The 27,068-nt window shown below is 35.0% G+C and overlaps 1 protein-coding gene across 1 annotated transcript in view; it reads left to right on the top strand.

The window, feature by feature from the left end:
* Appl (amyloid-beta-like protein) overlaps nt 1-27,068 on the top strand; it is a 680,402-nt gene that overhangs the window by 479,752 nt on the left and 173,582 nt on the right. The window contains exon 2 of the mRNA XM_085949210.1: nt 26,770-26,964. Within this exon, the coding sequence (XP_085805336.1) occupies nt 26,770-26,964 (195 nt within the window). The remainder of the gene's footprint in view (nt 1-26,769; nt 26,965-27,068) is intronic.

Raw genomic sequence — 27,068 nt, 5'->3', positions numbered from 1 at the left:
AAGTTAACTTTTCAATCAAACAAACTCTAATCGTGCGTTTCGGATAAAATATTCACAATTGTCATACATATGCGCCAAACATTACATGTATCTGGAAACATTTTTGTTTAGGACATTAGTTCACATTGTTGCACAAAGGCAAGCATTACGCTACGTATTTTAATTCGCAGCCCTGTAGTGTTGTTGTTTGCCAAAAACCCTAAAGAGCAGCAGCCGTCCGTCGCAGACCTGACCAACCCCGCCAGAACCCCAACGCTGCACACAAATGTGTAAATAACTAAACGAATTTGGCGTAATAATATGCCTGCGTCCAGACATTTTGGAATTATCTCCGTTCGTAGGTGGGCGAAAAAGTAAGCAAACGGGAGGGTGGTCTGGTACGAGACCGCGGGGTGTTTGTTTTGGTGCGGGAACCCTGCCAGAAATGTTTATGCCGGAGTTTGGGGCGCGTTATAAAATTGCAATTACTTTTGTGTGGCGTGCCATGAGTCGACCGCGGCCTGCGATTAAAAATACATGCTTGTTTTTTGGTCGTTATAATGCATTTATTTTTTACGTGGATGTTTTGAGTTTTGTCACATATGGACACTGATCAACGTTTACTCTTATTATATTTGAACTTTGTAACTGACCATAAAGCGCGAATCAAATTGAGGTGCATGTCGCCTACTGTCACACTCTCTGTAAATTCACTAAAAAGTGACACTGATGAAGAGTGCCAACTATAATGTATTAGTAATTTGAATTATTATTAATTATTCATGCTAGTTTCAATTAATTTTAACAGTTTCTACGTGTGCGTGCGTTAAAATTACTTGCGACATGACATCCATAGATAATATTTTGAACGGAACCCAACTTGCAGATCATGGACGTGAGGTGACCTCATTGTTGTTCTGGTGATTTCGCTAGATTTTTCTAACTGACAATGTTTGTTTAAATGTTCAAAATGTGCTACGGGATCGGAGCATCAGTCTGATAACATTTTAAACACCAAAAAAGCGACATTACACACTCGTCATGTGATGGTAGGTGACATGCACCATAATATATTTCGCATTCAGAGTTCGTAGAGCTACGGTAGCTATCTAGGATAGATTTGTATCAAAGTATTATCACTTATTGTAACATTTACAACTAATGTATTGTAATTGTTTTAACAGCACCTCTCTTGGCTATGCTGAATTTTAGAGCGAGATAGACAGTTTTGACTGTTTAGACAGCTAACTTATTGTAATTGTTACAATAAGTGATAATACTTCAATACAAACCTACCCTAGATAGCTACCGTAGCGACCGAAAGTAGTCTTTTGTATAGAATAGATGCGCTGGTACGGTTAGTTACGGCTCGCTAATGAGCATCCGGCTTTACACACGAAGGTGATTTTAATCCCATTGGACAAGCCATTTTACAAGGATGGAAAGCACCCAACTAATTCAATAGTCCAGCAAGGAAATGAAGTCGTAAAACTTGGACGGAATTTTATGCTATGGCTGTAAATGACAGTGTTTTTTCACCGATGTACCGAGTTTATCCTAGTATGGCGATATAGTTTACCTATAGATAGTAATTACGCAACATCAAACTTTCTAATAAAGGGTTAACCAAGTTTTGCTACGAATTTGTTTTTATATTACATTCCATACATTATTTATTTATGCCATCTCTAGCTTTTGTGATACGGAATTCGAAAAATGTTTTTTCCGATACATTTATCATTGTTTAAAATTTAAATATTTGCTGTCATATTAATTAGCGTCTTTCAATATAAATTGATCGAACGTATTATTTTAATTAGCGTCTAAATATTTATTCGATATTGTTTTAAGTACCTCTGTTCGCTTTCAGACAAAACTGAATTGCAAAACAGAAAAAAAAAACCGTACCACAGACAAGGCGGAAAAGCTTCGTTCTCATTTTCGAACCGGAAGAAACGCTACGAACATTTTCGCGCCTTTTATTTTCGCGGTTGTCGCCATTGTCTCGGAAGATTTTCAATTGGTTAACGCTACATCTCTCCGGAAAATTTCTCCAATTAAAAATTGCTTTACTACTTTGGCTACCTTTTTTATTGTATTAATTCATTCATCTGTATGGCCGCAGGATGAAAATGTAAAAAAAAAAAGAATCACTGATACACAATCACATCGGTCCAACTTAATATTTGATCGATTTGTATATGTTACTTACATATTTTAAATTGTATCTATGAATGGCATTGCCTATATTTATACGAGTATATACTTAGTATATATAGCGAAATCCGATATTTTATTCAAATAAATGCGTTTCTCAAATTTGAAATTGATACCAAAACACGCCAGAATATCAGCGTTTGGCAGCGAAACAAATGGGAGTTAACTGCACATTTCTAAAATATATATTAAATTATTTTATATTGTTATGTCGTTATTAGATTTAAGTTTCATAACAATTACCTGCCTAGAGCATGGATGTTCAATTCCAGGGTCGGCTTAAACGAAATCGTGATATGATTGACAGCTCTACAATGTTAAATCAGATACGTAAACACTTTCTCATACGGACGCTGCCTGTTACTTGGTCCACACTTGGTCTCTTCTCTTTACGCAGTCTATAACCACCCTGGATTAAAGGCCTGATATCTAAAGACTTAGATATCAGACAACAGAACATATGAATAAGACAGCTGTATTCACATCCCAAAATAGGGAAGGTTTAATTACTAACATTTTTAACCATTTAAAGGTGTAGCAGTAACTCTTTGTTATTGGCTTGCATATAATGGTAGTTATCTTTAACAAACTCTTCTTTACGAACGTTTTGGCGGCTTTAGATGCGCTCCACCGCATTTGTAATAATAAAAAATGTGTTTTTAAACTATTATCATCTCTTCTCTGGATTTTTAAGACATAATATGCAGATATATAATGTTCTAATACGTTTATTATAAACTAATTCGTATGCGCGATGTGTAGCCCTCAAATGTAGGAATTTGTCTTTCTGGCAACCATTAAGACAAAATCCTTGCCGGGAAAACAATGTCGCTGCAGGGAGACAGCATAAAATCGTGAAGAAAAAACTAAAAACTAAAGACGTCAGAAATGAAAAAGAGGGAAAAGAAACCTCGCGACTTCGACGCTTCTTATTTTGAATTTCAGGCGGCACTTTCGACACTTTCTTTTTGCATCTTCCTTTCTTACTTTTTTGCATATTTGACGCCTGTCTCTTCTTTCCTGCCAATTGATTTCAGCGTTCGAATTTTAAATATTCCTCCCAGTCACTTTATTGACATTTGTATCGAACTGGTCTCGAATCGCTAACCTAACCAGTAGATCAGCGCTGTCCAGCTGGCGGCCCGCCAATTATTTTTCAATTATTTTCCATCATACAATTTGATGACCTTAAGCTGAGTATTAATTTATTCAGTGATCCATTCAATATCGATATTAGCTCTGTTGATTCTAAATATCAATTGGAATTATGCGACCTTCAGGCTGACCCATCTAGTGGAGCAACTGGAATAGAAGTGTTTAAACTTTTGGATATCGAAAAATACCCAAAAATGTGAGATTCTGGACTTCGGAAGTAGATATATCTGCGAGCGTGACATGAAATACATCTAATAAAAATATAGAAACAGCTTGAAGGACTCCACGCTTGAAAATATAATTAGACTTGCCACAACAAATGTTGATATTGAAATAAAAGAAATTGTTGCTCAATAACTAAGGCCACAATGCTCCAACTAAATAACTTATAAGTACGCATAAATATAATCTTTGTTTTGTACACGTAATTAATTTATGATGAATAAAAAAATTTACAAAAAAAAAAATTAAATAACTTAATAATATCTATTATTGTTTTTATTATTTCTAGATATGTGTAATTTTTGATTTTTTTTGTATAGATAAATAACTTTTGAATTGACATTATCCAATGACATTATTAATGGACAACGCACTCAATCTATTGCACGACAGCATCTTCTTGGCTACGCTTCTAAGCGCTGTTGTCTACTAAATGGGAGGAGCTTGTTAGTGAATTGCGGGTTAAAATGGGCGGAACATGTTAGTTCACAGTTTTAACACGTAGCCAAAAAGATGTTGTCGTACTATAGTAGAGATACGTTCGCACATGTATAGGTAGACGTCACGCAATTTCCATTATGCGATATCACGCATCGGGAATTTATAGCAATATCACCTTCTTTGTAATGGCGTTAGAACAGTGTTTCTAGTATCAATGTTCATTTGAGCGAACCCGTTCGAACCGAACAATTCGGCAGATCAGACAAAAATCATCCGGAATTTATAGCAATATCACCTCTATTGTAATGGCGTTAGAACAGATTATGCCATTCGGCAGACCCGACAAAAAAGTGAGTGTCATTTTTTTTCCAGATGCTTCGTCCATATTAATGTCATTGACATTAACTGACATTTCATTTAGGTACCTATCCTCTTTGGCCCCGAAATGTTTCCTAAAGAAAAAATGGCCCGCGGCCTAAAAGAAGTTGGACAGCGCTGCAGTAGATAGTTGATATTATATAACATTCACTGCTACGTGCAGGTATCCACTAAGTCATTGTGTAATAATTATTTCTTTAGATGTTATGTATTAAAGGTTCATAATGAAACATATGTTCACAGAATTTGGTCATTGATTAATTATAGGTTCGATGGGCGATTCAACTTTTTGAAATATAGATATGATTGAAAAATATATTATATCGAGGCTTGTTTTGACGTTTCATTATACTATACTGTATGTAATAATATTTGCTGTTATTTCTAATTGTCCATCGAAATATTCCAGATAATGATAGTTTATTCTGTAAAACTTAGATACTGCGCTTTTATCACGTTGTCACGTTTTTGGCCCTGAATTCACAAAAGTGTGATTTTTTTCGACAAATTTAATGAATCCGCAATGTAGAATTGCTTGCAGCTAAATTAACCATTGGCTTTAGTAAAGTTTTTTTTCGCTTTCTTCTCTTAGGCTCCTTCTCCGTGGAAAAATGTTTTCTTCAAAGTTTTTTTTAGCAAATGAATATATCTAAGGAATGTAGCTAGACTGGTCTGAAGAGATTTATACTGCCCTTCCAAGGAACAAGGCAGTAACAGACTCTCACACACTTTCAAGATAAATGACATAATGTATTTTTTTAATTGTTGTACCTACTGTGTATTAATAAAAAACGGTGATATTTTTTATTAGTAGGATGTTAAAATACAAACAAAGTAATAATAAACAAGCAGTAACTGTAATTAATAGGTGCAATTACTGCCTTTTTGCTAAGAACTGTGTATCACTGTAACAGATGCTCATTTTTTCATTAACGATTTTAATGGTATTTTAGTGATAATACTGATTTTAAAGTAAACAGAATATTATATAGATTTCAAAATTACCTAACGGATGGCATTCATAACTCAATTTTACAAACTTTGCGATTTAGGTAAATGACAAATGCATAAAAATTCACACTTTTTAGAACATCGAGATTGGGAACCATGATAAATTGCTATAAATAAGACAAAGGTATAAAACTATGAGCTTCTGTCTAGTAGGTAGCTATGTGCGGGGCCACCAGAAGATTTTGCTGCGGCCACCAACATCATTTTCAGTGTTTAATTTAGTTAACTGGGCTAACGTTAAATATGCGTTATTGGAAATGTGTCATGACCAAGTAACAAAACCATTTTAATAATACCACCTTTGAAAAATTTTGGTCGAAGTTATACGTCAACCAAGAATCAAGTCAATTCAAAGAATTGGCAACAATTTCGTTATTAATATTGTCGATTTTTTTCTACTGTATACTGTGAAAGATCATGCAGTGTAATGCACTTAATTAAAAACAAATATCGAACCCAGATGACAGATGTAAACTTAAAAGCAGCCATGCAGCTCGCATTGAAATTGAGAAATTTCCATTTGCATTATTTTTAAATAAATAGTTATGTACTAAAATATTCAAATGTCTTTTATTAAATGGACTTCTCTATAAATAAATTGATTCATTTTTTTAATAAATAAAATTTCGCTTCAATTTTTTCAATCACAACAAAAGTGAAATTTGGTGCGGCCACCAGACGTTTCAATAGAACTGTCAATGTCAATTGTGCGGCCACAGTTAAATTTCACATGAGAACCACTTGTCTAGCATAGCATCAAGGCTAGCATAGCATGCCTTGAAGAAACCCAAATCGATAATTTTATGGAGCTTCTCGTACAACTTCACGGTGTAAGCTCGAAACGACGTGGATAGACTTGGCGAGTATTATAAGACGTATAGCTATATCAAGTTAAAAAAAAATATTTACATCAGTGTATTTTACATGTGTTTTAATCAGTGAACGATATTGATGGAATTCAATAGTACCTACTGTGCTTTGTCATAGCTCGTAATTTATTAGTTAATGTAGTATCGTAATCCGATTATTGGAGAGCATCGGACCCTTTGTGACTGTCTTACGTGCATACACTTTGAAGTTTACTGCTCGCACATCACTCTACTTCATGACGTGGTAGATATTTTGATATTTGAGGGTGTGTGCCCTTGTGTGTGCGTTCGCTCAAAAGCAGGTCCGCGTGATTTAGAGTGTCATGCCGGATGAACGCGAAGATAAATTGCAGCTAATTAAACGGGCAATAAGCGAGCAGGGTCGGGGGCAATGTTGGCGTTCGCTGAGTCGCTTCGCGCGCGACCCTGACGTAGATTGGCCATAATATAATACGACTTGGCAACTTTTATTTCCATCACTGAAAATATCGGCTTTCCCAAGTCAAAAGGGCATTATTGACAAATCGCTACTATTCAGGAAAAAAACAAAAGAGTGCAAAAAAATCATGTTAAGAACAACTTCGTTTCCTCACAACTTCTTTCTAAGTATTCGAGTTTATTTTTCTTTCATTTATGGTAGAAAAAAAATCTTTTTGAAGTGTTAATTTATTTATTTATTTGCAATTTGAATTTTTAAATCACTTAATTTCTTTAGGCTATCCAAGAAAAAATACAAATTTCATAAAAAAACGCGCAATTGTTTTTTTTTTAATTATTTTATTCACTTTCACGGTTGTTTTTATCGTAATAGATTTTTGGGTTTCCACCGTGTGTACTTATTCCTTCTTTCCTCGACGTTTCGTGCTCGTTGCAGAGGCCATTATAAATATCTTCTCTTGTCTTCGAGAAAAGAAGGAAGAAGTACACACGGTGGAAACCCAAGAATCTATTACGATATTTCTGTTATGTTTTATTTGTTTATTATAATCATTTTAATTTTTGTACGTTACGTTGCGTTTGTGGTATGTACGTTAATTCTTACGCCCGAATTGAAAAATCGTAACTCCGTTTGCAAACATCTACGAAGAACGCCCTTTTGCCATTCTGTTTTAAACCTAATATTTAACTGAAAATCACCAAAATGTTACTTACGCCTTTTTGACGTGGAGAAGTCGATATTATAATACCGCGATACTTTCTCACATACAAAATCCTAACGTCAAAATATACACGTATGCGGAATAGGCCAAATACAATCGAAAGTTTGCAATGTATAGTTAGGTATTTTACATACGCAATTTGGAAAAACATACGTACTGGGAAAAAATCGTTAAAAAATAGTGCGCCGGACAGGACTCGAACCTGCGTCCATCGAAAGCACGTCTAAAAATATGTCGCTAATTATTTTATTTCGTTATGTACATTCTTAATATTTGTGAATTATTCGTAGAAAAAAATACTGTACCTACTTCTATACTTATTTGCTTTACTCTATCAACTATATAGTAAGTGATAAAAATAAACATAAATTCAATATGGCCATGACTTACATATTTTAATCAATTTTCAGATTAAGTAATTACCAAAATGTACCACATTATAATATGCAAGTAAGGCTCGAAAGCTTGCGTATATTATAATTATAATACATCAATTATATTAATTCGCTACATTCTGACGAAACGTCAGCCTCACCTGCCTCATGGAAAACCACCCTGCCATGGATATCAACAGTGTAAACCGCGGCCGAAATGGCATTTGTTGCGGCCTAAAATAACAAGTATTTAATCACCATATTTTTCATTGAATATGATAAAAATCTGTGTTCGATATGTCTATGAATTAAATCAACGAGGCCGATTCATCATCGCAACTAGAGTTGATCGATTTGCAGAACAACGATCAATTGACATCGAAATATCAGGAAGGCGATCTGCAGAATGTTTACAAATATCTTCCTGGAGAACAGTTTACCACCCTACGTTATAAGGCTGCGCTTTTTGCAAGTCTTTTTGGAAGCACCTACATTTGCGAGCAAGCGTTTTCCTTATTAAAACTAAACACGTCTCTACACAGAAACCGCTTTCACAGTGATAACATCAGTGCTGTACTGAGGATAGCAACCACAAACATTGAACCAGACATCAAAATGCTTGCTGGCCAGTATGCAGTGTCAGAAATCTCACTACTCGTTCCATCGTGCAAATATTCACGTAATGCGGAGTGGAGATTGATTGAAGTTACTGATAAAATTATGTAACTATTAAGGCGATACTTCAGTGAAACGGCAAATAATTTTCAACTATAGGCGCGACGAAATTTTGGACTCGCTGGCATTCGGAGAGAGAACGTCGAGCTGGGAATACGTCGATTTGTTTCGTGATGGCGACGGGTGTATTAATTCTTAAATCGTGTAATGATGACTAAAAACGTTACCCATTTACTTGAAAAAGAAAACATGTCAATGAATATATTATTATTGCTACCAATAGAACAATAAACAGGACATTAGATGGACGCATTTTGGATTTATATGACAGATTATATTTCGTTCGGCATGCGTCATTTGCACCCGCGACCCGCAATCCGCGCATCGCCTAGCCACGATCTTTTTAGACCATGCATCAACTGAGGTATAGCCTTAAATTAAAAATAAAACATAATTCTCATATAGTATAATATATCATTATTTTTTAACACTTTTACCTTTTGCGGCCCGTGAAAAATTATAAAATGGATAAACTGGCCCTTCTTTCAAAAAACTTGTGCACCACTGGTATAAACCTAATATATTTTATCGCCAATATTTCTATTAATAATGTGGTCGATAATATAATTTGTATCATGGCAACACATATTTTGTTTATTCGCTGTTTCAACGCAATCAGATTACATAACACAATCTCTGCAAACCGCCTTGTTTACGATCTGGTAATACAAACTTTGCTTTGATTTATTTATAAGTAATTGTGAGTGATTTCAGTTTGAATGCTTCCGACTGAAGCATGTTGTGCGGCATCTGTCATTGTTAGTACATACATAAATTATGACAACATAAACTTTGGCCACATTTTTCGACTTCGAAGTTTAAGTCGTTTTTCAGTGTTACGTTATTGGTGTGTAGAAAATCGTAGAATTTTGTTGTGAATATTCCAGAGACTATAGACTCTTTGACTTTGTAAAGGCAATCCCAGTTACTTTTATATTATACATTATTATATTTAATATCGAACAGAACTGGATGAAACTGGAACTAAGCCAACTGGATGCCAATTAGAATTGCAAATTCTTGTGTAATATATAATATATTATATTAATTGAATGACAGCAAGCTTCGCATCTAAACAGCAGGTGGATGTTATTTTATAAATACTTAAAAATGTGTATATTTGGCAAATTCATTGTATTCTTTCGTCCTTTATATTTTTATTCTAGCTATGTAGCGGCGTGACTGCGAAAAGAGATCCATAGATGGCGCTGCCCATTGACTGGCCACCGCAAGCGCTATGTAGACAGATTAGGATTTGACTCTGTTATTTTTATTTCTCAATCTTACAACCAGTCAGCTTAGTCTGATTAGCTTTGACCCTTTCGATAATACAGGTCGTCTATTTTGAAACTTAACACCTTACACTATCGTTTCTAGTGATAAGTGTGGTCTCTAGTTGTCAAATGTGATACCTACCTGAACTGAAATAATTCTTTGGCAAGTTCATGTGGTTATTTGGTCGAGCGAGTCATCTTATCTTGTTAATCTGTTTTCTTGTACCTACCGTTTGAAGTATTTCCGGTTATTATTGATTAAATCTCTTTGAACTCTGAATAAATACTAAGTACAGTTTTTCTATGTTTATAAATTTAAAAAAAAAATACCATAGCTATCGTTATAGTGATTGATATAAAAGAACTATTTACTTTGACATATTTAGTTGATATCTCCTGACTGAAAATCAAAATAAGTAAAACACAATAACATACAAGTACGTAGGTATATATTTATTGAACTATTATATCTTCTTCCGTTATGTATATTATGGTATCGTGAAAACGCAAGAAAACCTGCCACCCCATCCCTGTGAGCGCTCCCAACCCCCTTTAAGTATGTCGCGAATTCTTACTTGATTGTACAAGATCCTCGGTATTACGTTTTTCCCATTTCCCTACTTTCGCAGCACATATTGCTGCTTGAAGTTTCAATTTTCCCTTCAAAGAGTGTTATAACACGAGGTAAAATATTTCAAAATATTGAACGCAATTGTATTGTGCTCATTCTCGGACAATCGCATGATGATTTCGCTTATTTTTTTGAAAACCAGCCAAGAAAGCTATCGAATGTTATTTTAGTCTAGGTATATTGATTGTTATTGTTTTATTTGTAAATTAATTATCTTTATTAATGACTGTTTGAGAATGTAGCTTACTTTATTGATAATTTGATGTATGATATGAGACTTGTAATAACAGTGGCTTTTTACACGAAAAATCAATATATTATTTACTTTGGGCGTTCATTAAAATGAATGATCATACTCCGGATAAAATAAAATATTGAGTGCGATTAAAAATGTTTGAATATATTGGCTTGAGCTAAAGATGTATTTACTCAACCCAGAAGTAGCGAAGGGTAGAGGTAGGCTGTAAATAGTGCACAATAAACTTTGTTAGTCATACGTAATTGATTTTAATGAACTATTAATTAAAACCTGCCTAAACTAATTCATAATAGTTTTGGTATATTTTGGGCGATACGACAAAATTGTGCACACTTTTTCATTCATACTTACTTGTTTCTATTGGATTAAGAATACATATTACATAAATATTGCTTTTCATTAAGCCCTGTCTAAACCAAACTATATTAGATACAAAATGTTATTCTATCTATAAAATATCCAAAGTTATGTATGATTTAATTGCGTAATTTTAGATATTTTATAGATAGACTAGTATGTTTGACTATTATCTATTATGACTTGGTTTTCGCAGGGCTTAATTGATTTTTAAAAACTAACCAGCACCATCTGTAAGTTGTAGTCTTATTTCAACGAAAACAAATATCGTACGTATGACTGACAAAGCTTAATGTACACTATTTATGGCCGATCTTAACAGCCTACCTCCACCCTTCGGCACTACAACCTAGTGTGCTTTTGTCATTCAATGTAATACCATGTTCCTCGTACAATCTTACAGCGGTACAGTTTTTTTATCATTAATGGAAAATGACGAAGAAGGTCAATAAACGCTTGGTGGTAATGTACGCTTTTCCAAATTACTAAATCAAATTTCCACAAAAGTTGACCATTACATTTGTCAACCCGAGGAAGCAACATCCAAAGAAATGTCCAAAAAGTTAAGGTTTTACTTTTAGTAGGCAGGCGACCGAAGGTTTGTGTTTCAAACATTTGAAATATACGCCATGGCAGGTATATTCTAGAAAACAGTTCGTGAATATTTTTAGAAGCTTGTGCTTTGCTGTTGGGCGAGGACACCATCAGTGAAATCACCCATCCTACAGTTTTGACTTGGCTCCCACGGATTTTTTCTCATTGCGAGTGTTAAAAAATATCTTCGAGGATAGCGCTAATTATTGCATTTAATGGTCAGTGGGTCGGTATATAGTAATTATAATGGACGTCTTCATATATGAATCATTTTCTTTAATCAATAAATAATAATTGAAATATATAGGGTCTAAAGCGTCAATTACATTGAGCTACTTTACAAGCTGTTTGTTGGCGAATTTAAAAGCGAGCGATTCAGCTACTGCGATTGTGATGATGACACACAAAACTTTCCATTCGCTGAGAAGACACAAGCCAGCGACTATTTTGACAGAACGTAGTTGGTTTTTTTACCGGGAGGTTGCTACTACGCTCTACTGCGCAGACGCAGTAGGCCCACACGCCGGCGCGTAGCGTGTAAAGTTGACCGGCTTTCAACCTTTCTCTGTAGGTTGTTTACAATCTACTTGTTAGCTTGTTCAATGATTACACTGGGCGACTTTACAGGCAGATTGTAAATTCGCCAACAAACAGCTCGTAAAGTAGCTCAATGTAAGATTGTACAGATTGTATTGAAGTAAAAAACTTGTTATATAATTTTTTGGCACTTAGACCCTATAGATTTTCAACCTTTCAATTGTGACATATTTTGAATGATTCATTATATTGGACAGTGACTGTTATAATTATAATATCTAAGCTTCTGGTTTACGTTTTAATTAATATGCAATATATAAAATAACATTGAATTTCACACGTGTATGATTTTTTAAAAATGTTAAATAGCATTTTTATCTAATAATCCGTGCAGTCTGATAAGAATACACATCTGTTCAGTACAGAAAGACCGTTCACTCAAAATCATCACGTCTCCGTGATTTCTTCCATCATGCAATATTTCGCCGTGTTCATCTCCATGGCAATATTTTCTACCGTGTGATGATATCCACGCCAGCCCCGAGGCGTCTTATGTGGTTTCCCACCAGTTTTCTCGCGCGCACTTTCAGCAATATGTTTTCATCTACAAACTTTGGGGTTGTTTTTTCCGAGAATATCTCCCTCGCTTCGTTACTTTGTTAAACCTTTATTATGTAAGTTTCCTTCATTAGCGAACAACAAAATTATAATAAGTAATATACCTAGTTGGGTAAATTATTATAGTATTTACTTTAATTTTGTTATGCGTCGATCGTCATTAGTAATCAAGTATCTAGGTATACAGATGCTCATATATGATGTTACACCCTCAGGGGAAATAGGGGTATGATATCAGTGGCGACGGGTGGAAGTAGGCTGTTAAGATTCGACATAAATAATGCACACTAAACTTTGTCATTCAATACAATTTGCAGATGGTGGTGGCTAGTTTTTAACATTCAATTAAACCCTGTCTAAACCAAACCATAATAGTTTAGGTATGCTATGGGCAGTTCGACAAAATAGTGCATACTTTTTCTGTCATACTTATTCGTTTTCGTTGAATAAAGAATAGGTACATATTACAGATGGTGCTGGTTAGTTTTTAAAATTGATGAAGCACTGCCTATACTAAACCATAATCGATAAAATATATTCATCTTAGAATCTAAGATAAGCGAATATTTTTTTACCATCATCCTACTATGGCTTGGATTATATAGGTTTAATTGAATTTATAAAACTAACAAACACTGTCTACACATTTTAATCTTAGTTCAATGAAAACAAATACTTTTGACTGACAAAGTTTATTATGCACTATTTATGTCGGATATTAACAGCCTACCTCCACCCTTCGCCTGATATAATGTGACTGATCTCTAACGAGGGGACTACATGGTAGGTTTTTGATTTGTAGAAAATTTGACATCATGAAACTTACGATTACAAATTATTAACTATTTTTTTCTGAGAATCATTTATATTCTGTAAAAACATCATTACTAAAATCGATTCCCCACAAGATGAAGCTTTCGTACATATAGAATTAGTTTATTTGAATTACGTGTTTTAAAATTAATCTTTAGCCAATAAAAAAATAATGTATTGTGACCACAGTAAATTAAAAAGAGTGTGACAAAATCATCACTTCATGTTTAAATTTAAAAAAAAATAATATTTATATTATGACTGGATGCTACTATGCATATGCAGTATATCCTTTAGTTAGGGGAATAATATTCAACATATATATATATAATTTTGAAAAACACTTTCTGAGAGAATATATGAAAACCAATAGAAAAAAATCTTTTTTGAAAAAAGTAAGCCAACCCAACGGGGAATCGAACCCCGTATCTCCCAGGTTTACGCCCTGATCCGTGCATTACCACTATGCTACGAGGTGACACACTAATTGCGACAAATTTTAACTATTGGTCAATTTTAATACCTACTCATCAGTGCTCTTCCAAATCAAGCTATTTACTGAATTATTCGTTGAAAAAGAAATAGTTAATTATAAATTTATTAGCAAGTGCAAGTAGTTACTTCTAAAAAATATTGGAGAAATTCCACGACGTCGGTTAGTAATCAAAGTAATAGTAAATAGTTACCTACTTTGATTTAAGAAACAAAAATCGATTGCCAACGTAGCTTGATTTGGAAGAGCACTGATGAGTAGGTATTAAAATTGACCAATAGTTAAAATTTGTCGCAATTGGTATGTCACCTCGTAGCATAGTGGTAATGCACGGATCAGGGCGTAAACCTAGGAGATACGGGGTCTATTCCCCGGGGTTGGCTTACTTATTTTCAAAAAAAGATTTTTTTTGGTTATAATAATATATTCCCTCAGAAAGTTTTTTTCAAAATTATATATGCTCAATAATCAGAATGATATATTCTTAAATCTTGTGAATTATTCGTTGAATAAAAGAAATAGTTAATTATGAATAATATTCAGGTAAAACCCCTGATATGACTGACTATATATACAATAAAATAAATCCTACCGGTAGCATAACAAATTGAATCTCGCGTCGTGTCATGTGTGCTGCCACTTGATATTCGTGTTGCATCCCTACCGTACAGTAAATTTGAGTGAAAACTGCGTAAATGAATATCCAGAGGCATGCGATTAATATTAATAATAATGTACCGAGTATGTTGACGTTGGCAGCCAACAAAACCGTCGTGCAGTCGAGTAAACATGGCGTCGCTACAACAGCGAAGTAATTTCCATCATTGCCGGAGCCATTAGCAATTTGCTTTAATCTTCTCAGCCGGCACAATCTTGTAAACATACCGGTGTTTCTGCTCAACAAAATCTTAATTTTCAAAGGCGTGCTCGCTACTGGAATGTCACGCAATATTTGAAGTAATTAATTAAAACGATGTTTTTTTCTTCGTTGGGGCATCTTGACTAAACATAGTGGACACAAAAACGTAGAAGACAAAGATCTATAGAAATTTATGCCTTGTACCCACGCACGTTCTTGCTCGACGGTTTTGCTCGATCGAGCATGTTGACTTGGAAGCATGCTCGTCTCAAGACGCTGTGAGGCCACCGTCGCACCGCCATGACTTCGACCACGAATGAGAGTGAGGCCACACTAGCCTTGCCGGTGCGTCCTCACTCAAATATTTTAGGATAGCGCAGTTTGTTCGATGTCGAACAAAAAACTATCGAGCCAGATGGTTGGTACACACCACAGAACAGATAATAAATAGAATACCGATAGGCTATATTCAATAAGCCGCATGGTGAAGAAGGCTTTTGAATGTGTGCGTGTCCTACGAAAATGAAGCACGCATTATGCACGTGCAATAGTGTGTGTAATACATCAACATTAAATGAGCGTAAATGCATAAACCGAGAGCAGTTTTCAGTATTCGACGTAAAACGTATTCTAGACAGTTTAGCCCGGATTCTTCCTTACTCGAGTCAGTTACCTGCTATCGCCTTACCCGTTGTGTATTTCAGTTCCCATTATTTCTGAGTTCCCTGGTACATACGTTGAGACATTTGGAATCAGCGTAAAACCATCGAGCAATAACGTGCGTCTGTACTTACTATTAGAGTCTTAATAGCGAAGCTTAAAAAAATACACTACTTAAATGTCATCCTGGCGATGCTATTTCGTTGACCCTACACATAATAATATATTGTTTTAGTTAGATTCAGTCTAATGTTCCAGACGTTCCAAGTTTGTCATTTATTTTTCGATTCCCGAACAGAACGCATTGCATAATATATGACCGTATATTAAGGACCGTCCAACCTCTTTGGGTCGTATATTACTGACATAAAATTCATGTCTAAATAAAACACGGTTCATGTCGGTTTACACTTTACAGGAAGCCAGCAGCAAACAAATATTGAAAATAGCAGATATACTGGATTATTTGTTAGGTTAGGTTAGATTTTCATTATTTAATTCATGAATTTTGCCAAAATCACCTATGAAGACTGAATTAATGTTCATATTGTAACTAATAAAATTGGAGACCGTATAGTATACGTCATACGGTGATGTCTTTCCGATGAGAAATAGATAATCAGGACACACTAGTTAGAAAACACTGCTAGTCTTTTCAAATATTTTCTTACTTTAGTTCCAACTATCGTCGTGGAATCTTCGTTACGCCCACCCTTTACAAATGTACCAAATTCAGCGTATTCCGGGCGGTGAGCTTTACCGAGTAAGCGACCGATGCAATTAATAATCACGCGAACATTATGAAATTGATTTGTTGTTGAAAAATATTAAAATCATTTTATTTTATCATTATTGTTGGGTTTCTTTCGACGCCACTGTGACATAGTGCCGCGAAGGCAGACAGAAGGCGTCGTTATCTGAAACGGGGCAGCCCGTCTATTAGAGTCGCGGTACGGAAATGCACCCGCGTGCCTTCCCAAGTGTGCGGCCCGCTTAATTACAATCTCTGAATATTGCTAACCTCACATCGACATCCCCATAACACTGCGAAACCTCGCGATACACTCTGTCAGTTCTACTCAAGCTGCCCCCGTTCGTACGGTTATATGTAAATTGTACTTAAAACATTTCACCGTGGCACAGTTCGCCGTGAGCTTTCTATCGGAAATATACTAAACCAATGTTCCTAACCTTTTTACATCCGTGGACCACAAAAAAATCAAAAACTATTTTGCGGACCATCAACATTGGAATAAAATAATATATATTTATATCTACCTACACCATTTTTTAAACAATTGTCGAAATATAATACATCCCCACTTCAAATGTTGCGTTTCTAGGTAAACCACGCTCCCGTCCTTCTATGAAACGATTTATGACCATATACAATATTGTCATTCATTCCATAAATGACTTGTTAATTCATTGTGAACCCTTCTAGATGCACGAGTTCTGAAAGATATTTATTACTTGAAATTTAAGATAAGCTTTTAAAAATGGATACTATTTGAACTGCAGAAAATTTTTGTGGCCCACCCAAAGATCTTCGCGGACCACCGGTTAAGAAACTATGCACTTTACAGTCTCCTATTTTGTTAGATTCAATATGAACATTAATTAAATTTTCATAGCTGATTTTGGCAAATTCATGAATTCAAGAATGAAAACCTAATAAATAATCCAGTATATCGGCCATTTTTTAAATTTGTTTGATGCCGGCTTATTGAGATAAGTGTAAACTGATACAAACCGTGTTTTATTTAAACATGATATTTATGTCGGTACGATACGAACCAAAGAGGTTGGACGGTCTTTAATATACGGTCATATATTTCAGATATAACATTTCGTAAAGTCGTAACGCATACGTATTTCTTCGTGTATTCCATTAATCTGTATGGTTTCCAGATGTCCGTCGTACAGTTGTCCTGGCATCCAGTCGGCGATACCGAATCGTCCGTTTTCCGAAAAATCTCGTTTTGAATACGTAATACCTGGAGTCAAAGATAATGGATTCCGCAATGTCCGTAAACCATTTAAATACTTATTTTTATGATAATATGCTGAAACAATCGATAAGAAGATACATCTTGAATCCATGCCTACAATTTCAATAACTTGTAGTGTCCATAAGTGTACCTTCAAATATTCACTATACCCGTAGACACGATATTATATTGTTTACGTTTCCATATTATACACAAATTTTGTTTGCATGGCTTGTGTTGAAGACGCAAACTTGTGCTCAGGGTAATGGCGATTCGCGCCATAAACCTCGCGCCAAAACTAAACGAAGGCTTCGACGGGATGAGAGAAGAGAGCTCTTCTTCCAACCACTACACGAAGCCGCGTCACTTGCACGCGTTTATCACAAAGCAACGGGTGAACAGGAAGTATCTACAGTTTTTATTTACCCGATTTAAAATTTGTTAAGAAAATGAGACAATGTGAATTATTACAACGCGCTAATGCACAAACTCAATGATATATCCAATTGTTGCAACCGTTGATGACTTCAAATTATTGTTCTTCCCACATTTTTTTTCCTTTAACAGCACTATCTCACCTTAGCAACTGGTTTTAAAAATAATATGGTAAAGCTCCCATGAATCCAATGTCTGAAAGAAATGAGGGTAGGTAATGTTCTTTGTGGCCAGCAGGTCATGCATTGAATGGCACTTTTAGGAGGAGACTATTAGTGCAGTGCTTCCCAAATTCATGGATCGCGGCCCTTGATAAAAGCGGAATTGAATGAAAAAAAGTATTTCAGAATTTTGGATAACGCGACAGTAAGAATATCTAATTATTGCAAAGCATCATTGATAACTTTTGCGACAACATACCTAATAGAAACAGAATTTTTGTCATTACTCATAATTTCAACGGAGACTCCTCTCGTTAAATTGTGTTTGTAAGCTTTACGTTTAGTATTTGTTATTTTATTTTGTTTGCGATAGTTATACTATGTATGTACCTATAGTAATAATTAATGCCAAATAAAGCTTTTGATAACTAAAATTTTGAAACACCGATCTCTAGAAAATCTGTGTATACTGTACCTGTGATAAAAAATAATCTATTGCGTATATCCGTTTCACTCATTTAGTGCTGACAACGTGACTGGCGCATTTGTATTACCTCCTGGCCATTAGATATAATTAACATGATATTTAAATGTGGTAATTGAATATTAATTAACAGGTCAGCTTAAAATGGCAAAATAACGTAGTAGATATGGACGATACGTATTATAAATTTTGACTAACAATAATATAGGGAGGCATTTTGAGTCTAGTTAAGTAGTTAAGGGTGATGTTATAAGTTATTACACTAATCTCGGCCGGTTATTTCATATTTTTCATTTCCAATAAAACTGTATCGCCATAAAATTGTGGATTGTGACCGATTTTTATTACATAATATTATCCTCGTAAACCTTCCGGAATGCACGTAATGTTTTTACGATTTATCTGTTAGACATTTTACGATCACCCGCTGAACCCCCACCACGTGTCCCGTCGCTCTAATTAAGTCGTACCATTGTGAGCCGGTGTTTGCATAAAATCCCAAGCGCTTATGAAAATGTTCAAACAAAGGGTTCCCACACCCGCGCCCGAAAGTTTACGAGGTCTTTTTTGCGAGCGGCCGCAATATGTTTATAACGTGACGTTTCGACCATGCGGGCAGCCATCTTGTTTACCTTTACCGCCAGGTTTTAATCAGTGTAATTTACCCCCGTTAATTAATCACAAGATTAAGTTGTACTTACATATCGAATATTATCGACTAATTTACGCCTTACTAATGTAATAATTTTAATCTTTTCCATCAATTATTTATAGCCTTTTACCACTTAACATTTTTGTCACATAAGCGGCCATTTTGTTTACTTTTCTTGCCATTCTAATTTACTCACCGCATTTTCATTTACTTTGTAGAATTCAATTTTATAAAAGTGTAAAATTTATTACTTATATTCAATTCTACAGGTTGGTTTATTAGTCGATTGCTATTTCAGTTGTCACACTATTATCAAGACTACAAAGATACATGATCTGAACGAGAGCATCAGTTGTTTGTGATTCCAAGGAGCAGGACTAACTTGCCATTGATGATGTCAATTGGGAGGGCAATGACGCTGTTCAACCAACTCGCTTCGGATGTTTATATATTCCACCGACGTGTGAATGAGTATAGGTGGACGTTGTTTTATAAATTACTTAATACAATACGATCTGTTTAGCTCTTTCGGTGTATTTTTTTGTATTTACACTTTTCTGCTGTTTAATAACTTAATAACTCATTCGCTGCTGACTATATAATGATTTTTTAATTAGTACTTTTAAAATGAACGTTAAGTACATCGATCGGCCGCCTGGTCATTACGCGCATGTGCGTCTTCAGCGTCCAAAGTATTAATGCTGATCTATTTTTTTTATATTGGTATTACTGTTTTAATAACATTTCTTTGTTTATAAATGTCATGGTGTGAACGTCTTAAATTAATAATTTGTAATGTTCACTATAAGTGTGTAAAAATAATTGAATTTGAATCTGTCTCAGCCAAAGTATTTCACTCAGAAAGTCATGGGATCCTCCCTCTCTATCACTCCTGCGATTATTAATCATGAATATTCAGTTATCCTTAGTATTTTGGAGAAACCATTATTAATATAATATATTACTTTGCTTTAAAAGAGGTTAATATGTTAATTAAATGTAATAAGATTTGCCAAAGCTTCTACAAACATGAGTAAATTATCCAATTACCAACCCTATTAGATAGGCACTGTAGGTAGTGTTAAACCTGGAGGGTGGCGAGTCAAATAACCAATAACTTGGTGGAGAACGGTTTTTATTTTACCAAGAAAAATTACAGTTGGCGTACAGATTAAGTATTCAAGTAGTTATTAATTTAATCAGACAAGCGTTCACGTTAGTCTGACGTCGGGTGAGTGGCAAGTGACAATATCTACACTTTGACGAATCACACACTTATGACACATCATCACGATTAGGTAAAGTAGCCAGGTAGCAGTGGTGGAGTAGTGTAGTAGTACAAATACCTTCATTAGCTATTTCTTTTATTCATTCAACATACATAATTTTTAAAACACTCATGAGAAAATACAGCCAATAGAAAAAAAAAATTGAAAAAAGTAAGACCAATAAGGCTAATAGTTAAAATTTGACGAAATTTAGCATGGCAGTCGTAGCATAGTGGTAATGCACAAGGCGCGATACACAAGAGACGCAGGTTTTATTCCTGCCGGGTGTCTTACTTTTTTCAAAAAAGATTTTTTTCTATTGGATATATTTTCTCATGACTGCTTTCAAAAGTTTGTATGTTCGATAATTAGAATGGTACATTCTTAAAATCTTGTGAATTATTCGTTGAATAAAAGAAGTAGTTAATTAAAATTATTATTACTAAATTAAATTAGCAAGTTCAAGTTAGTTATAACATAAAATATTGGAGTGATCCGTGACTTCGGTTAGTAATTAAAGTAATAAATACTTTAATTTAGAATACAACAACCGATCGCATACCGTAACTCAATTTGGAGAGCGCTTATGAGCAGGTATTAAAAAGGCCAGTTGTTAAAATTTATCGCAATTAAGCATGACAGTCGTAGCGTAGGGTAATGCATAGGGTGCGATACCTATCCAAGAGACGCAGGTTCGATTCCTGCCGGGTGTCTTACCTGTTTCAAAAAAGATTTTTTCTATTGACTATATCATTTTCTCATGAGTGTTTTCAAAATTATGGATGTTAAATAATATCTTCATTTTGTGGATCTGTTTTACGCATATGATTTTGCGGGCTTTCGCTAGCGTAAGTTTGTGCAAATATGGTTGTTGTATTTTTCTTTTTTGTATCAAATAATATTAATTCGGAATCATTATAAAGCGTACCAAATAATCCGACGGCGGAGCACAATGGGCCATCAAAACAAAAGCTTTCCATTTCGCTAATGCACCGAAATACAAAGCAGGATTTCTACAAAATGAAAATCGGAATCCTACGTAAAAGTTTCGAATAATTAATGATCGCGTTTTCCGCGGATTGATGAGCTGATATCTGTAGTAGATTTCGCCGGACCTCGTTAGCGGTTATTCTAGGGTCTGTGATTTCAAATATATTTTGTATTTACGTGGATAGTAATTAGGTGCCTGTTTTGTGCTTACTGAACTACCTTGCCTTTCGATTCAGTGTATAAAAAAATACGAAACAAGGAATTGGCTAACACTCGTTCGTATTCCTCGTGCCACCCCCTACCAGTAGCGAAGGGTGGAGGTAGGCTGTTAAGATCCGCCATAAATAGTCCACATTAATCTTTGTTAGTCATACGTATTTGTATATTAGTGTCGGTTAGTTTTTAAAAGTCAATTAAAACCTGTCTTACCAAACCATAACGGCGACGTCGGCGAAAAAAAGACTGTTTACGACCATTTTCACACACGGTTATACGTTTGAGTTGTCGTATGAAAGAAAATATAGGGCAGATTCACATAAAGCATAAAAGTATTCAAACCGATATGAATTTTCATTGTTTAATACTCTTCCAATCCGTGTTTGCGTTAAGAATATTGAGATTTTTACAGTTTTTGACGTATTTTATTACCAATAAATTCTGGTAAACCGTGACAAAGATACAAGTATTACAACTATTTTCTAGTAGGATAGTTTGTCAAAATAAATAAAGTCACCAATATATTATATATTTTTTTAAATACATTTCTCCAATGCAAAGTTGTGAATTTTGACATCGGTTAACATTAAAAATTGTGTACAAATGTTGTCAAAATTATTACCGAACATTTACGTACAGTTAATATGTTTATAATGATCTTGCAGTTTTGTTTTTGGATGCAAATGGGAATTATTGTTCATAATATACAAATGTGTGTGGCGTGGACTAGACTAACATTGCACATTGTGTACAAAAGTTGTCAAAATTGTTTCAAAATTCGTAATATTCATAAGTTCATAATATATAGATGTGTCTGGCGTAGACTAGATTAGAACAGCGCTCGAAATGGAAAAGTTTACGAACCGGAGCGCTCGACAGTTTTCCGAAGAACAATACATAGTTATCAAATTTTATGTATATTTTATAAAAATAAGTGTGATAGATTTTCTATTATATGGCCTATTTAGCTCAGACGGTCAAATTATTTTTTCCACGAGACGGAGCGATAATTTTACCGATTTCACGAACAGGAACTGCGCTCCGGTGCGCTCCGGTCCATTTCGAGCCCTGGATTATAACATTCTGTAGTGATTCGTGCTAAAAATCAGTGAACGGTGCTAGATCAATCGTGATTGTTATGTGAAAAATACCAAATCAATTTTACTTTGTTTGTTTTTGTTATTACTGTGTATATAGCATTTAGTGATTAATTCATTGAAATTGGTTTCCGATGAAGCTGCAAGGATAATAGTAATAACAATTAAAGCGCTTTGAACTGAGGGAAATTTAAATTGAATTTATCCGGAGGCACTCTCGATTTACGAGCGTGGCTTTTCAGTTTAGATTAAAACCACATCACTCGACGCACTCTCCAAACGACCCTCGTTTATTTTCAATTTTATTATTTTCCTTGCACGCGCGAACCTTGACACGGTGAGACTCTTTACGTGACCCTCTCTCACTCTAGACGATTTGCATAAAAGCCATCATAATTTGGATAGCATGTACTTTAGTTATTGAAAAATCTGGGAAATATGCCTTATTATCATCACTATTTGTAAAACAACCCAATGTACGACTTGACTGGCTTCTAGAAACATCTACTTCCCCACTGTTCTTTTTTTAAATAGTCCAATTACCGCAATCTAAATCAGATAGACCTTATTATTGGTGAATTGACTCTATGACACAGCCCGAAGATGAGATCCGACTGAGAGGAGCTATTTTTCAGGATCCGTACACCCCCACGCTGCATCCGATGGAGGATATAATAACTTAGGCAGTTTCAGTACACATGTGTCGGGTACAGATGATACTATTCATGTGACATATCTAGTTATTCAGTGATAATCAAATTTAAATCAAATTCAAATCAAATTTATTTATTTTACATATAATGAACATAACAAATTATAAATTCAAAGCTAAATTCACCCTCACGTAAGTGGAACAAATCAATATCCGAAGCGATTTCATTAAACATGGTTATTGCCATCCCAATTGGCATTACTAATGGCAGGTTAGTTCTGCACCGTGGGAGAACAAACAACGGATGCCCTCGATTCCTAGGGTAATTATCAGAGACACACAAGTCAACACCACCAAGAATGGCAGAGTTCACATTTACGCCGCGTATAAGTCTGAAAAAATATGTAGCTAAATAAAGATCCCTTCTAAATTTTAAGCTACAGTATGTAAACATCCCTAAGAGAAAATCAGTCGGATAGAGCCACGGATAATATCCATACAGCCGAAAGTAAAGGAGTCTCAAAATTTTCTTTTGGACTCTCTCCACCATAAGGCCGTACTTCAACTGATGCGGGGCCCAAACGATAAACCCACTCTCAAGTCTGCTTCTAACTAATGAGTTATAGAGAATTTTTAGTACCGTAACATCCGAAAAGACCCGGGAAGTACGCAAAACAAAGCCCAACATCTTTAGTGCCTTTTTAAAAATGGTATTGGCCAAAAAAAAACATTTTAAACGTAGAACCAAAAACCGTTGGATCGACGATATAGTTAAGTTTTTCGGAAATACACGCTAATGCAACACACCGGACGAGTGTTAGAATGCCAACTTCAGAATCCATCGGTCATGGGTTCGTATTCAACTCCTGCACAATATCTGTATGTGTTGGAACGAATTTATTTCAACCATTCATTATGAAAATCTGCCAAGAATCCTTAACCAATAAATGTTATATAAATTATTCACGTGAAGCATAGTGTGTACATTATGATCATTTATTTTGCTACTAATTCACATCAATGTACATTTATATCGTAATTTAAACACGGTTATGGAATTGATTTTTAACTTATTGGCGGGGCTCAAACTTATAACACGCTTGTAGCAACACCCGAAAGACTGCTTTCGGTCGCTACGGCAGCTATCTAGGGAAGGTTTGTATCTAAGTATTAGCATTTATTGTAACAATTGCATCAAGTTAGTTGTAATTGTTACAATAAGTGCTAAGTTTTAACAGCACCTCTTTTGGCTGTGGTAAAGTTTGACAGTTTCGACTGTTTAGACGGCTAACTTATTGTAACAATAATTATACTACTTTAATACTAACATTTCATAAACTACCCTAGTTAACCGCCGATACCTACCGGCTGATAGTAGTCTTCTGTATAGAATGGATGCGCTGGATTGAGAAAAGGTAAATAATTTATTCACACGATCAAATTAGTCGATATCCAATCCTTCAGTTCACAAAATACTCTCAATTAAATTGTCGTTTCACGCATTCCTACTGTACAAATATGAATGCTACGCCATCAAAAACTGAATTTTATTCTCATTTATTACAATAATGTAATAATATGCACTCATTATTTTCTGATAAAAGGTTTTGCCTTGAGAGCGACAATATATAACTACAGTAAACGTTAACTATGTACATTATATTGAAACAGTATATTAAATTTATTTTGGGGAAATCCCATTCTGTGTATTATCTAACCCTGCAGGCACACAGATTGCAAAATGCAGTTATTAAACAGTGTCTGCCGACCGCTCAGTATTATTTCCCGCGCTCGCCTCGGAGCCCGCTTTGTTTCCCTTCCACAAAAACCCGCCAAAGTTTTTCCGCTGTTCCATTTTCAAACGCGGCGCTGCTATCAGCTTATATCGGCCATTTACATTACCTAATGGCCTACATTATGACTTTGAAAAATGTTAATGCAAATTTTAATTTTAATTGTTTATATAACTCGAATTTAATTCTAATAAGTCATAAATTTGAAGCCAAGATCTCCAATTATATTTAACTACAATATTATGTCAAACAGCTTACTGAAGCGTCAACAACAATAATTATTGACAGTTGACACAATTATAGAAAAGGTATGGAGGTACCTACAAAACTTCGTATTAATAAAAGTCCTATTTTGAATTTGAAACACCTCAGACAACGTAGTAGTTAATATTATTCGCATGACTTGTAAAAGGATCGGTAGAGTAGGTACTGGATAATCTCACCCGGGAAGTAAAAGATGAGTTCGAATCCCGAAAGTTTATGTGTATGTTTATGTGTAGGTTTTTCAAAATTATGTATATGCACGGTTTTTTTCCGTCACAAACTCAGTTTGTGGTTGTGCGGACCGTAGGATTTAAAACTAATGTGAAAGCGTGCAATAGGTCACGTACATCACTGAGTCACCGGTGGCAGTCCAGGCGCCGTGAATACAGTTCAAATTGACGGCTGCTATACGGCGCCGTTTCGATTTTTAAGCGTCGCCGTGTAATGTGAAAAGGGGCTTAGAGGCCATTCAAAGACTGAAACCGTATACGGTTTAGAACCGTGTGCATACTAAACTTATGATTTCTGTTCATGGAAACATATTATGTTCATTGTTCACAAAGTATATTATAAGCATCTGATCATATCCGTTTATAGTATATCATACACTTCCACTTACAAACTTATATATTTTTAAAATATATTTTCATGACCAGAAACTATAAGTTTTGTATGGTACACGGTTTCAGTTTATGGATGCCCCTTAGATTAGTGCCTACTTTTCTACAGCACGGTGAATGTGTTCGGTTTGGCATATTTTTATTTTATTGATATTGTTATTATAGTTGGAAAAGAAACATGTTTTAATCGAAAGAATTCTTGGTATAATAATATTTTCTACACGATACAAGGATTATTTTCATGCTTTGTCATGTAGCTCGTTAAAAAGGCACTATAAAAATATATAGCAAAATCAGGTTTTCTCATTTTATCAAGACACGTGCGTAAAAATAATATTTTAAATCTTGAGAGAAAGATTTATTATTTCTCTATATTCACTAAAACGTGGATCGTGTAGCCATTCCCCATGTATTCATGCTTCACTAAGAAGGAGAGATAGAATAATATTGTGATACAATTATGAATACTTCATCCATAAAACTTATTAAAATTATTTCTTCTCTTTGCAGACACTGGCATCATCATCAGGCGGAAGCGCTGCTCACTTCGAGCCGCAGGTGGCGGCCTTGTGCGACCCTGGCGCCACCTACCACCCCCAGTTCATGAACGACCAAGGACGATGGGAGACGGACCTCGCAACCAAGCCGACGGCTGGTGCCACGTGCATGAAGGACAAGATGGATATCTTGGAGTACTGCAAAAAGGTTTGTGGATCTCAATCAATATTCAATCAAATCATTCAATCACCTTACGAACTCGACTGTATGTAATAGCGCCTGTATACGTGCATAGATTTACTGTCAGAAAT

The sequence above is a fragment of the Rhyacophila brunnea genome, unplaced genomic scaffold (assembly GCF_057557595.1).
Source record: "Rhyacophila brunnea isolate RB1 unplaced genomic scaffold, BYU_Rbru_1.0 scaffold_21, whole genome shotgun sequence".
NCBI lineage: Eukaryota > Metazoa > Arthropoda > Insecta > Trichoptera > Rhyacophilidae > Rhyacophila > Rhyacophila brunnea.
The sequence above is the reverse complement of the archived record's forward strand: the minus strand, read 5'-3'. Positions and strand labels throughout refer to the sequence as shown.